The sequence below is a fragment of the Hermetia illucens genome, chromosome 4 (assembly GCF_905115235.1).
Source record: "Hermetia illucens chromosome 4, iHerIll2.2.curated.20191125, whole genome shotgun sequence".
Classification (NCBI taxonomy): domain Eukaryota; kingdom Metazoa; phylum Arthropoda; class Insecta; order Diptera; family Stratiomyidae; genus Hermetia; species Hermetia illucens.
This window is the reverse complement of record NC_051852.1, coordinates 34,804,868-34,819,770: the sequence shown is the minus strand read 5'-3', so window position 1 is coordinate 34,819,770 and position 14,903 is coordinate 34,804,868. Positions and strand designations below refer to the sequence as shown.

Below are 14,903 nucleotides of genomic sequence, written 5' to 3'. Positions count from 1 at the left end.
GTTTCGAAAAGTTCACCTTAGAGCTGAATACCAATCTAATGTATTCAATCATTGCCTTCGGCTTTATAAGCATCTCGTCGATTCCATGGAAAGCACGGTTAGGATTCTCTATGTGTTCAATATTAGTAATTTGGATTTTTTTTAGGGCAAGCCTGAAGTCATTAGCAGTCATTTATCTACATACCCGTCCCATCAATAAGTGCTTGTTCAGCAATGCGTCCGATAACAGGTACCGTTTGCATAACCGACCAGGCGCGATTGTCCTGGGTTGTCAAGTGTTAGCAGACTATAGTAGCAAGCGTTCCAGAGATCCCACCTAGGAAGGACCTTATACTACGCTCCTGCTTGGAGTTGAAGGCACGGCTAACAGCGAGCGCTACGAGGAGCGCTCAATCTGAAGATCAATAGCTATACTGCTCAGCTCGGTGGATCGTATCCACGACCTACTTGATAGTATCCACTGTAGGTCTCCATTTTTTGAAGCCGAATTATCTTGGGGATAAGTCACCGGCAAGAGTATAACTTCAGTGATCCTGCTCTTGAAAAGTGACTAGTTCTTCGAGGTTTTCACTCTGCTAGCATGAATCCGAACATCATGTGCGGTTCAACTGTTTGGCATTAAATGAACAGCGATTTTGCTTGGGCAACGTCTCGTCAATTAGCGAATTTTGCTTTTATTTTTCGCACCGCGGAGTATACTTTTTCTTAATAATCTGGCATTCTGGTGCGTCCCCCATCCTGGTTGCTTGAAAAGCGGAGCTTATGATATTGCTTGTGCAACTAGACGATTCGCGACCGCTTGTCACGACTGGGTGGTCTGTGTGACATGGCAGTTCCGCGGGTTATCGTCATAAAGTTTACAACCGAACTTACGATATTATCAGCTGCAACTCCTCTTTCTTCAAAGTACTCCCTTCCCTGGCTCTGCCTGTTTCAAGAACCCGAATGAATCCCGCAATGTTCACCTCCACGACATTCTTGCTTGGTTAGTGTACAAAAAATATCGGTGGCCACATAAAACACGATCTATTGATGGTTGCTTGCTGAAAAGTCTTACAGGATTTGTCACCCTTTCACCAACAACACCAATGACTCCTAAACGAAGGCAATGTCGACAATGATTCCTTAAATTCCGTAAATCCGATCTTTAAAACTACAAGTCAAGGATCCTTTGGCCTTTAGAATTTGGATGAGGTGTGTGGAGCAGACGATTTTTTTCACAAATGCACGGAATTGTGAACGCTCAGAAGAAAATCGGTCATGACTTTGAAAAATAATCTTTAGTAGCTACCAACAAATTGTTTTTCAAAGTTATGGGTGACTCTGTCCAGAGTGTTCCCAATTTTCGTGACACGCAAATTGCTCGCTCCCTCACAGCACACCATCATCTTTAAAAAGGGTTTCAGCGAAGAATCAGACGCACAGATCCCTAAACTTGCTATCACATACAAAATCTACAAGGTCTACGCGTCTTGTCCAACCAGGTGTCTCAGCTGCAGCAGACGTTCGCAGCACTAACAGTTACCGTTTCAAAATTGGCAGTCAATGCTTTGCGTCCGGGAAGTAGGACTAGATCATGGTTTGGATCTGGTTCCTGAAAAGGACGATCGGGTAGTTGGTCGTCAAGACCCTCGGTAAGTATCGAGGCATGTTGGTACCCCCATAATTTCGCCGAAAAAGCCACAAAATGTATCAAATCCTACATTTTTTCGACTTGCCGGGAGCTCTGGCGAAAGCTACCCAAAATACAGTACCACGTTTCCTGTCAATTTAAGGCGCTACTGCCTTGGCGATACAGGCACTGAATTCTCAGTCATCACCGCATCCCGAAATCATAGATTAACACCACAATCGTTAACACTCGTTGCACCAAATTCCTCGTGGATCTACAACTATGGCTAGAAGCAGGTAGACTTGAGTCCGGAACTTCGACGATCATTTTCTTTGCACTTCATTATCGCAGATACCAGCACTTCCGTCTTAAGTGCATTTTCCTGTAGAACAAACATCACTACCGAGCCAGTCTCTTGTTAAGCATAAGCCTCACATCAATACTACTGCCTCCCCTGTCTTTTTTATGGTACGTCCGTTATCAACGCAAAGGCTAGCAGTTGCGCAGAAAAAGTTTAAAGAAGTTCATAAGCAGAGTATTTGCGACAACTGTTGGTCTTCGCCACTTCACCCAATGACGAATGGACCTGTGGCGATTACAGACATCTGAATGCACTGGCCATACTCCATTTCACTCATTCACGATTTTGGGCACTCTATCACAAACTGCCTCGACCGTGGACTTAGTGGAAGCATAGCATGAAATCTATGTAGCTTTCCATAAGACATTGCGAAAACCGTAATATGCGCACCTTTTGGGCTGTTCGAGTTTACTATGATGTATTTTGGTCTGTACAATGCGACGCAAACCTTTCAAAGATTCATCTACTCTGTAAGGAGAAACCTCCACTTTTGTTTCGTTTATTTGAATGGTGTTTTGGTTGCGTCTTCCGCTGACTCCTAACATTTAGAGCAACTCGAGTACATTTTTCGACGCCTCCTTGAGGCCAGTCCAGTACTCAACGTTGACAAATGAAAATTCTTGCTACTGCGGGTGAGATTTATCGGCTACCTGATTACCCCTGAAGGCATCCAACCGGACCCAGTCAAAGTGCAACCGATTTCGAGCTTCTGGGTTCCGAAAATAGTTCCGAAAGGATCTGGAAAAGTTCTTGGACATGTTAAACTTCGACCGTCGTTTATTGCCCAATGTCGCCCACCATTGATTGATCTTTAGTGGCTACTATTAACTGCCACACTCTCATCTGATTGCATGGTCCCCAGAGTCCGTCCAAGCAATAGTTGCAATAGTTGATGGAAACTACACTTCTTCAGCAGGATTCACCCCTAGTCGTACTCTTCGACGCTTCAGGCAACCGTGGCTGCATGCTGCCCTAAAAGGTGAACCACTTCTGGCACACATTGAGCTTCTTTTCCAAGTAGCTGAACCTTGCTCAACGGAACTGCAACGATTCCGTTCGTGAGTTATTGATTACTTACCTCGGAATTGCTTTCGGTATTCCCTTAGAGACAGGCCGTTACCTGTGTTCACGAGCCATAAGTTACTCGCCTTTGCTCTGAAATAGAAGCCCGACAAAACGTTTCCTCGCCAACTTTGATACCTACGCTTTATCAGCCAGTTCAGTTTACGTGTCTCGAAAAGATAACGTAGTTGCTAGTGCGTTGTCACGTGTTACAGGTGTCAAAAACCCCGCTAATATCAATTTTCCGGCAACTGTGGAGTCACAGATGGGCATCAGAGTATCAGGACCAACTTTAAATACGCATTTAAAGAGTTTCCTATCTTCGGTTCAACGTCCAGTATATATATTCTAGACCATATATTCTGGCCAATTTCATTGAGGAAATATTCTATGCCCTTCATAATCTAACGCAGCCATGGAAGTCATCGTAAATTGTTTCTGGCTGTCCTTGAACAAGGGTATCAATTATTCGGGCAGACAGAGCATCGCATGCCGAAAGTACATGACTATGAAACATGTGAGGAAAGAAGTAGGCGTGTTTCCTCGGTCCTACAAGCGCTTTGACACAACCCATATCGAATTAATTGGTCCTTTTCGAGAGTCTCACTGTACACTGTACTGATGAAGGGAGTAAGTTGCTCCCAAAATATAATATAGCACAATAAAATAAAATTGTACTTTGAAGTAAGCTACTGGTCTATCAATTTTAGCCTGAGGTGATACCTTTGAAAGACATATCTGTACAATTTTCTCTCAAGAGTCAAACTCACCCTTCGGGTGCCGGGGGTTATAATTATGGACAAGGGAATGCAGTTCGAGTCCTCCCTTTTCTCGGAGTTAGGCAAACTTCTCGGCTTCAAACGCGACAGGGCGCTGAAAACCGCTTAAGACGACCTTTTTCGGACGCATGTTCTGCCAGACGTACAAACTGGATTCATCCAGATCGAGCAGCCAGCGCAAGATCTTGGGCTGCACATCAATGAAGGTAAGACAAAATATATGGTCGCAGCGTCAGCACCGACAACCAATCAACCAACCAACCAACAACATCAAACCGTACTGGTCAAACGGAAAGAATAAAGATAGGAGACTACAACTTTGAGACCGTTGATAATTTCTCTTATCTAGGGTCGAAAATCACACCCGATAACAGCTATGATGAGGAAATCCGCGCACGGATGTTTGCAGCCAACAGAGCTTATTTCAGTTTACAAAAACTGTTCCGCTCGAAACGTCTCACCATAGGATCAAAGCTCTTACTGTACAAGACAATGATCTTGCCAGTCCTCATGTATTCCTCGGAGACTTGGATTCTTAGCAAGAAGAATTGCGAACTCTTGGCCGCGTTCGAGAGAAGAATCCTCGGCAGAATTTTTAGCCCCCTACATGAGGATAGACGATTCCGTAGCCTACATAACGACGAAATCTATGAGCGATACCATGACCGTCCGGTTGTGGATAAAATCCGGCTCAATAGGTTACGGTGGGCGGGTCACTTAATCCGTATGGATGAGGATGATCCCACCCGGAAAGTCTATAAGGGCAATATCTATGGTAGAAAAAGAAGACGAGGCAGGCCCTGCATGAGATGGAGTGATGGCGTAGGTCGGCGCACCAGACAGCTTTTAGGGATATCGAATTGGTGGACCTCGGCGCAAAACCGGGATGTCTGGAGTTCCTTATTAAGGCAGGCCTAGACCGGATACCGGTTGTTGCGCCGTTGATGATGATGTTCTGCCACTCGGTTCCACTTGGTGCTCAGAGGTGGCGGTGTGGAAGACGGGGCGGCAACCCTGTCGGCCAAACCAAAACCAAATGGCCGAGGAGAATCTCCATAGTGGTGGCATCGGGAGACGTTGTACTCACTTTGGTTTGCCGGCTGTGACGCAGTAGGCGAATGCTCCAAAGGCCTAATTAGGGCGATCAGACCCGAGTCTGCACGGGGACTCATCTGAAGTGGTAATTGGCCACAAAATCTTACCATTGGTATACTGGTACCATGGGAACCGGGATAGCTCCTGGACTCTCATACTTCGGGTGAACTCCCGTTGTATGTGAGTACAGCTCGGTTATTTGCCGTAGGCCCCCTAGTGGGAGTTTCATGGGGGTTGTGGTTATGCTCAAGCGAGAAGAGACCTTCGTGCCTCGGCGTGGTGTTGCGTTTCAACACGGGTGCCGTACTCCTTAGTTCGGTAGAGATTTAGGTAGGTCTTGCATCCACCAGTATGAATGCTAAGCCATGCACTTGGTATAGACTGGTACCGTTGTTGCTTGTCACAGCTGGGCTCTGATTGTGGTCACAAAATCAATCCGTGTCTTAAGAAGACCGTAGGATTAAGTCTCCACGACAGGTACCTACGTAGAACACTTAAGGACTTAACTCGGTTCCACTTGGCCTCCGGACAGCCAATCGTGGAGGAACCCCAGCGACTCTGTACTGAACACTAAGTCGGGTGTTAGCAGATTGCTGCGTCTGCTTAAGTCTACGAGGGCCTCTTTGAAGTTCTGCCACACCACTTTAGCGTTGACATCGGAAGCACGATCAGGAGAGTCTTCCTGGTCCAGCTAAAGCCAAGAAGAGGTGCGGGCAATGCGTCAATTTTCATCTGCGGCAACCAAGCCCTTTGGTGGGAGTGGAGGCATGCCTCATTCACGAGCCCCGACATTAAAGTTTCACCTAACCAGGATCCGTTTCTTCGTGCCTAAGGCGTGTTGAAAGTCCGTCTTCGTTTTATTTCGTGCTAGATAAGCCGACGAAAAACATTATTCCTAAACTCCGAAAAGTCATTTCCTTGGTCTTGGGCCTGAATCTAAAGTCGTGTGCTGTCCCAAACTTAAATGGCCAAGGTATCCGGCATTCGGCAGCAGGAGACAGTTAGGCATGGGTGGCAATGGCTAGTATTTAAATAGTACACCGAGTTTTTCTAGTTTTATAGGACCTATTCACATGTAGATGTAGTTTAGAGACCAAAAAATGCAGTTCAGGAAAAAAGGGATAGAGAAAATTTTATGTTACATTTAAGGTTGAATTCTCATCATCGCAATCATAAAATCAATTTTTCTCACTGTGGCTAACCCCAAATTCAACCCTTGTATCGGATTAAAAAGGATTAAAACATAATTTCAATATGAAATAAATACTCTCAATTCCTCATTTAACCTTTTCGCTTTTTCTTATTTTTTTTCAGTCATGGTCACATCCATTAACAGCCTATCCCTACCGATATTTGCTTACGGCGAGGACGAGATACTAATTGGATTATCCGAATGCCCCATTGGGTACTTCCATTGTCTGAATGATACAAAATGTATATTACAAAAATTGAACTGTGATGGTCAAGTAGACTGTGATGATAATTCCGACGAAATGAACTGCGAAGATGAGCACAATTCCCAGTATTACGACGATTTACATCGCAAACAACCACATGGATTATTCGATAACACTCCAAAAGGACGATGTTGTAAGATACATGTATACCAGCGTATATGTAGCTGATTTTGTTAAATTTTTGATTAAAAATAGCTTCCGTGCTTAATTCTCTGGTGCACTTGCTTTTCTGCCCTTGCCATTGATTTTTCATGATTTTCAGTTCAATTTATTTTGCGAGCTTTTGATGATGGTAGCGATTGCGTTTCTAATTAGATTAACCCCAGATTAAATGTGAATTTTATGATTCGCTGCCGTTCCAGTTTGGAAACAGGAGAACTATTCGTGCGACTGTCGGGGCACACAATTCTTGTGCCGATTCAAGCAATTAACAGAGCTCCCTCTAAATCTTCCACTTTTTGATATTAGTATGTTGTAAGTATCGCACACTCGATTACACTTTGCCTGTTTGTAATATTTACGAAATTTATCTTTTGTGTCCTTTTGCAGAGATTTAACAGGAAATTCGTTTCCAGTATTGACGAGGAGTACACTACGTAATTTGCCTCAAGTTGAGATGCTGTAAGTATGTTTGAATGTACTGAGTTGGGTGGGCTAACCTATTAAGATTCCATAGACCTCGTCCTGAAATTAATTTTCCTAAGAAATGCTGAAAGTGTATCAGATTCAATTGGTTTCTCTTTGCAACCCGATGAGATGTGATGAGATAGAGTCTCCAGTTACAAAGACGTGTAGATTTGTATATAAATTTTATACAGTTTTGTATGTTATAACCTATATAACCCGAACGAACACTATCTGAATCGTCATGACCACCCTCTTACGTAAAAACGGTGATAAAGTTGTGATATCTTCTGAATTTCTTCAGAGTTCGTAACCCAATATTCCCTATCTTTTCTTGCGTCCTTGAAATATGGATAAAATTCATTCCGCTACACATGAATGATTCTTCATAATGTACTATAGATATGACGCAATATCTGTTAAAGCGTTTTTGAAGAAGTGGTCCAACAATTCTGGACATTTTCTGGTCAAGATTGAGAAAAAAGGAGATTCATTTTTAGGATTGATTTTGAAAGCAAATATTGGTCTTCAAGGTGACTAGGAAAAGATAATTTGAAGTGAGTAACCTATGAATTTCGAAAGTGTAATGTCCATGGGGCCTTATCCACAGTTCCAGCAACTATGAGTTTGCTATAAGGACAATATTTGTTTTCCGAATATGCATGATGCCTTCATAGTTGTAATTGATATTGAGAGTGTTAAGTATTCGTGATGAAAATTGATTCTTTTTGGTGGCCAAAGACAATACGGTGTTCGTATTTGTCAAATTACCTGAGCAGGTACGACCGTCGACTCGTTGCTGTGTTAACTAGTTCCAAAATTTAGACGATCCCATTAGAAACTTCTGTTTTTCACATATCTTTATACAATATATCACGCGGCTTAAGCTGACGTTAAATCCAGCGACACGTGTGTTGCCGACCAGTTAACAATTCGTAGTGGCTTGTTGAAGTTCTGGTTTGACTGGGTCAACTATGGTTTGTAAATTTTGATAAAAGCCTCTAATTATGGCCGGAGATAACCGCTCTTCATAAAACCATTTAAATCAGCAACTAACCCTTTTCTTATTTCTCGAACTGGCGACCGAAACGTTGATATGTTTCCGTAATTGATCTTGGTCCCTCCGAATGTTGACAATAAGCCATAAGAAATAGCGCCCAACATTGGGCTTAACACTCACTATGAAAGATAACCTTTTTACCTATCAGTCTAGCTATGAATATGGTTGCTTTATTCTCTTTTCTACTATTTGATTTATTTTAGTCTGAGTTTTCCATACGGAAAAGTCCTCAGGGCTGGGTTGATTCCTCCATGTAGGATTTTTTTTTTGTTAGGGAGGTGAAATGTATTTACGCACAAAGTGCCGGACTCCTGTCTCAGACTGACGAGCGGCTAAAACTCTCTTTTGGAGTGCCTTGGACTCTGACCTGGAACTTGGTCAGGCCTATTCAGTATACCCCATGGATACCGTGAGACTCAGCTATCTTGACATCTTTCCAATCCATCAATGTTGTCATTGAAGATTCCCTCTTATTCACCTTAAGAATGCCTTGAGTGGTCTATATCGCTGGGCTCCCACGTGTCCTCGCTGTGTAGCATGGTCTCAATTATGGTGTCCGGAGACGCAAGACACCCTTCCACCAAAAGATGATGTCAATGGCGCTCCCACCTTCTGCAGAAGAAAAAGATGTGGCAGGCTTCATCCAGCACATCATTACTAATAAATGCAGTCGACTGTTATTTTCCGATTGTGTGCGGATAAGATTGAGGATACACGTCCCCTCCCCTTCGCTCGGCAGCATGGTTAGCGATCGGAAGAACTCCTGCTATCACCATTACAGTTGGCTTCGAGATGGTACAATAGGCGGACTCTGTACTTGCGCTAGGTGCTTACGGTACATTTCCTTACTGAGGCCACCAACCTATTCTAATCGTAAAGGAGGACAGATTGAATCGCATTCATCAGCGAGCGATGCCTGCTAGATAAGGGACCTCCGACATTGGACAGCAGCCGCTAATCGCAAACATCCTTGTCTGCGGATTTGTGAATTTGGTCGAAGACCATGGTTTCACAAGTCTCAATAGGCTTGGTCGACCTTGGTCCTTGGTCGACACAACGAACTCGGCTTTATTCAGAGCTAAGGAGAATCCATGCTCAGTTATCCATATGCTTACTCGTCGGATCACCATTCCCAGTGTGCGCTGAGCTTGCTCAACTGTGCGGGCCCCAACATCATCCGCGTACCCGACCAGATGCGATTCATCAGGCATCTCGTCTCGTAGAAGGCTATCGTATCGTATCCTTCCAATGTTCCGGATCGAGGATAGATCCCGGGTCATGAAGAGTAGCGCACGTTCCTAGTAGTCCCTCCACATCGTCAATTGATAGTCTGAAGTATGGAAACGATTTTCCAATGCACGTGGCACTAACTCGTAGAATTGAAGGCTTTTCTTACGTCTAATGTCACAAGGAGTACCATTCGCCAGCAGTAGCGAGAAACCTCATCAATGGTATCAACTTTGGATAGCCTTGCTCTAAAACATATTGTGTTGGTGAGTAGTCTCCCACGTCAGTCAGTCGTTGCTTGATGAGCTTCTCAAGCAGTTTTCCCGCTGTGTCCAATATACTGAACAAACGATGCGCGGTGACTCGGACTCACCTTTGCCTCTGTATTCACTCCTTCATCGACAGGGTCAGTTTGGATTGGATGGACAGCAGAAAGGGCTTGCATGATTTCTTCCATCTTCAGCGCTTCCATAGAACAGGGTGACCGATGTGCACCAAGTCTTTTAGTAACTAGTTTATACTCGAGGCCCCATAGCTCTTTTTATTTCGTTGCCAGCAGCTTGCCCTTTGCCAGTTGATTTCGTGGCGGAGTTCCATTTTCCCACTCTTATAATCTGCAGAGTCACCTCATCTTGGCCTCTTGCATGCTGAGCAATCCGTGGAAGTCTGAAGACTCTTCCGTAGGTTTGCGATTTAGATTCTCCACCAGTACCAAATTTCTTGGAACGCAGTTTCCTTTTGGAACCGATGCATTGCAAGCTGCGGCGATAAGGCTTATTGTTGAAAGAACTAGCGATTCAGTAGCAGTTATTCTGCCTGCGTCTGGATCTTGTCGCTGGTTGATCTCTCTTGAGAGAGCTTTGACAAATTATCCAGCGTCGATTTCCTTGATGTTCCTCCCAGTAGGTGTTTGCCGTACGTCAAAACATTGGCAAGATCTGTTTGGCACTTCGAAAGAAGTCCACTGATAATCCCTGGTCGTGAAATCTTCCAGTGCTTTCCATCGTTGGGCCGCTAGCATTAAAGACTCCGTAACAAAAGTTACATCAGGGATAGTGTATTCGCAACGGGGCGTCGGAAAGTCGGAAAGCTGCCGGTATTTAGGACAATAAGTCCTGTACTGGCGGCCATCTTCAAAATCTACGTACCTCGAGAATCTGGTTGAGACATACCCCATATGAGGGACTGGCTCGAGTTCGCGGGATAGATTTAGCATCTAACCCAGTGTCTTTTGGTTTCTTGCGGACTTTTCGAAGAACTTCCGCGAAAGATTTCCTTTCGTTTGACTTAATGAGAATAGCCTTTGACAGTGGTTTGCCGCTTTTTTTTATTTGACGCTGATGCTGCCGACTTCGATTTTGTTGCAATGGATCCACTGTAGTTGCTACTCGATTTAGGCTGTGCATGGTTAGCATCTGGGGGAATTTTCCTTGCTGTATTCTTGTCGGCATATCCACGCTGTTTTCGCCTCACCTTCTCTTGTCGATTATTTGTTCCCCATTTGGACGGCTGAGAGCACTACCTTCTGTGCAGTTCGGGCTGCATTAGGAGTTTCCCTGGTATGCAAAAAGGTTTAGCAGTTCTTCCACCTACAATATGCCATTTTTAACATCCAATGAGATGTTTCGCTGGTCGATGGTAGCAGCCTTCATTTTCCGCACTTCTTCAGTAGCCTTTCTTCCTCTACCCTTGCCTTTCGGATGAGGTCTATTCTATCCGATGAGATGACTTGCATTTCCGCATGATTGGGGAGTTCGTCCCCCTTTTTTCCCAACAAAGGGGTGTCACACAGCTCGTCTCATCTTTTCCGTGGCCCCTTTTCCGAACCAGAATTTGATGACGACTCTACTTTTTGGCCACCAGAACTCTTACCCTCTACGGTGTCACTGCGTTTTTCACTTCCAGCCACCCTCACCATTGGGATTGGGGGTTTCCACTTTTCCAGTAGGTGACCGTCGTAACTGAATGCTTTTTGCAAATGGATTTATAGTGGAATCTCCCTTTTTAGCTACCAGAAGCGATTGTTATGTCGTGGTGTTTGTTGTTGTTGTTGTTGGTGGCGGTGTTGTCATTGGAGTTACCGCAAGCCGCTATCTCCGGTAAAGTCGCCTTAAATCATCCCCGTGATTGTCTATGCGATCAAGGAGGTTGACGCAAATTATGAGAGTTTGCGTTCAGAGTCGGGATCAGGCGCTAGTCAGGAGTTCATCTTAACTTCCCACGCACGTCTCACTGAATTAGATGTGTATCTTGCTTTATAGCGTGGCTGAGTTTGTACTGCATGAAATGTAATGCTGATGTCTGTTGCTTCAATTGAAGCGGTTGAATTTCACTGACTTATCTCAATCAGAACCTTTTGTGGTGAGTCGCATCATTTACATGAATTGGCTGACTGGCACAGTTGAGTCGACTCAATTATACGCAAAGGCCAAAAAAATCTTTCCTAGTCGGGACTTCACTGTTTTCACTTATCTGCCTTACCTTACCTAGGCTATCGCGTCCTTTGGATATTACGTTAACTGCTATCTTAACTATGGAGAAGTCATCCGCGAAACCAATCAGAAACCCTTTTTTGGAAGGGAATTCTCCTATTTCAGTCGATGCATTTGTAACAGGTTGTAAGTTGGTGAAATTGAATGTATTTTGCGCATCCAACGTCAACATAACAGATCTCATTACAAGTGGCTGCGTTTTTTGCAAGATCTCCACATTCATTCCATTCAACGCAGAGTGAGTCAACTATCGTGTCGATAGGCTATTTGTGTTTTCAACGTTAGGTAGACTTTGGTAAAGATGGGCCTTTTCGCCAATTTCTTTAATGTTTCTAACAGGTGTATGCTATCTTGATGGTTTGATTTGATTAGCAGTTCCAATATCTGATATTTCCGCCGGCAAGGTTTAGCTCCAATGCTTTGACGAACAGGTAAAGACCAGTCTAGCTTCCTAAGGACTGTCATTTAGAACTGGATACCCATTGCAACCAATCCAACGCCAGCCAACATTCTCCTTTGATGACTGGAGGTATCCAGAATACATTGAATTGTAAAATACTCTATTCAATGAGACTGGATGTAGGAGGACGACTTGTAAAGGTATTCTAAAAGGAACCGTTGGCAGAATACGTGCCCTTTATTATTTACCTCATCTATCAAGTCTATGTCCTTCAATCGAGGTATTCTCTTTTCTATAGCGTTGATTTTCCCCGTTCTTGTGGTAGATGTCCTTATTCTTATTCACCAAGTGGGATGAAATGTTTGTTCAACTTCCATTTCCTCGTTATAGTTCGCATTTATTTTGATATTTCACGCTCAATATAGTATCTAATAACAATTTATGTCAATTCATTTCCAGAGTTCTTAAGTTTTGTAATATTTCGGAAATTCAGCCTTTTGCGTTCGAAAGTATTCGAGATGCTCAGCTTTTAGAATTGTAAGTATAAAGCCTTTCTTGCGTCACTGGATTTGATTTAAGCATTTGTTTTTAATATTCTTCAGATATCTGGACGAGAACAATATTGAGAGGCTTCCTCCTAATATGTTTCCAGCCAACAACGAATTAGAAGTCCTGTGAGTATGTCGTTTTATGTATATCAATAACCATCTATGCCTGCTATGTTCTGAAATACATGTAGGATTTTGTCTCACTGTTATGATGAATAATTTATATTTCAAAAGTATGCGTAAGCTGCAACATTAAAATTTGAAAATATTCAATTCCTGACAACATTTTTATATAAATGAGGATATTTCTGACTCTCAGACCAACGTCATTTTTCAACCCTCTGCACACGAGGGATCCTAGCCCAAAATCACCCACACCGTTCACGCTTCAACTAATTTTCTGGGGCGAATAGAAGTGAAATTCCTCACTTTCTTCCGAGACAATATCCGGAGGGACAAAACTTCAGGAAACTCTACTCTTCACTGGAGCTTCTAAAAGTTAATTCAACAGGAAATCAAATGCATAACTTGCCATTACAGAGCGCAAACAGATGCGGACAAACATGCAAAGGAAAAGTTAAGGAAGTCGAGATATACGAGCATTTATGCTGAGAAATCGAGCATCTGATACAAGAGGATTGTTGTGGCAAAGTTTGCGAAGGAAGCATGTGTTTACTCTTGAATAATAATTTGAAAAGATGCAAACAACTGGTACTAAAATAGGAAACAGGACTCATGAAATTCATTGTTATTCAATGAAGGTGCTACTACTTCTAAGGGTTTGTTGACAGAACAACTATGTTTGCGAATTGTCTCAGTGCTTAACCACTCGCCTATTTAAATCTGCCACAAGCACGACACGTTTGTGGCTGAAGAGAAAATCTTCTTTGGAAAGATGACGGAAAGTATTAACATGACTCTCAATTAGAGTCTATTAAAGAAAGGTACCAAGAAGAATACGTCACCTACGCGAAAGTAGAGCTGGAAATTTTCGTCCAAATATTTCCGAGTGCGTATTAGAGGTTTTGATAAATACCAGGTGTACGCCTAATTAATTTCCAATTTTTTTGTGAATAAAACACATAAATCCAAGGGAACCGTAATAGTTATTTTATTCGAAGTATTTTCCATCGCTTTCTACACATTTTGGCCACCTTTCTGGTAATTTGTGAACACCACGTCAGTAGAATTGACTGGCATTGGAGGTGAATCACTCAGTGAGCCATTTCCGTAAATTTTCGTACGAGTGGAAGCGCCCAGGCCAGGTCTGGTGAGTAAGCCCCGTGGTTAAGCACTTCCCACTTGAGTTTTTCGAGCGTGTCGCGAACGACTTTCGACTTATGCGATGGTGCATTTGTTTTTCTTGATATTCTGGTCGGTTCTCCGCAATCGCTCGGTTCAAATCTTTCATTTCTTGTTTGCAGCGAACGGCGTTCACAGTTTCACCAGGTTTCAGCAGTTCAAAGTAGATCACACCGGTCTGGTCCCACCACACACACAGCATGACCTTCCGACCGTAACGATTTGGTCGTGCCGTCGATGCCGAAGCTTCACCTGGACTCACCCACGATTTGAGTGCGTTTAGGGTCCTCCAAGGAAATCCACTTTTCGTCGCCCATAACAATACGATGGAGAAAAGATTTTCTTTTGTACCGTTGAAGCAGCATTTCAGATGTCCCTTTTCGGTTCTCCATTTGTCTCTCGGTCAGTTCATGCAGCACTCACTTTCCACACATCTGAATTTTTCCCATGGCCCGCAGTTGCTGTTGAACTCCCAACGCATCTGCAAGCTGTCGTTGCGTTTGTGTGTTGTCTTCATCTAATAATGCCTGCAATTCGGCATCATCAATCGATTTTCGCTTGCCGGAGCGTGCGGCGTCATTCAGGTCGAAATCTCAATTTTTGAATTGTCGAAACCACGTTTCACATGTTTGAAGTGTTAATGCACTATCGCCATAAACTTCCACAAGTGCACAGTGACTCTCGGACACTTTTTTTCCTTGATTGAACATAAAAAGCAATGCATGGCGCATATGCTCGAAATTCGGTACGTACGCCGACATATTTGACGCGCAACAAAATCTTGCTGGTAGAACTTTTTGGGGAAACGTCAACGCAGTTTAAACACTCGACAACAACTAAATAAAATGGCAGGTATGTGTGACCAACAGCGACACAAAACATAG

The 14,903-nt window shown here is 43.5% G+C and overlaps 1 protein-coding gene across 1 annotated transcript in view; it reads left to right on the top strand.

The window, feature by feature from the left end:
* LOC119656105 (relaxin receptor 2) overlaps nucleotides 1-14,903 on the top strand; it is a 330,485-nt gene that overhangs the window by 206,843 nt on the left and 108,739 nt on the right. The window contains exons 3-7 of the mRNA XM_038062420.1: nucleotides 6,224-6,499; nucleotides 6,729-6,840; nucleotides 6,916-6,987; nucleotides 12,629-12,706; nucleotides 12,772-12,843. Coding sequence (XP_037918348.1) covers nucleotides 6,224-6,499; nucleotides 6,729-6,840; nucleotides 6,916-6,987; nucleotides 12,629-12,706; nucleotides 12,772-12,843 — 610 coding nt within the window. The remainder of the gene's footprint in view (nucleotides 1-6,223; nucleotides 6,500-6,728; nucleotides 6,841-6,915; nucleotides 6,988-12,628; nucleotides 12,707-12,771; nucleotides 12,844-14,903) is intronic.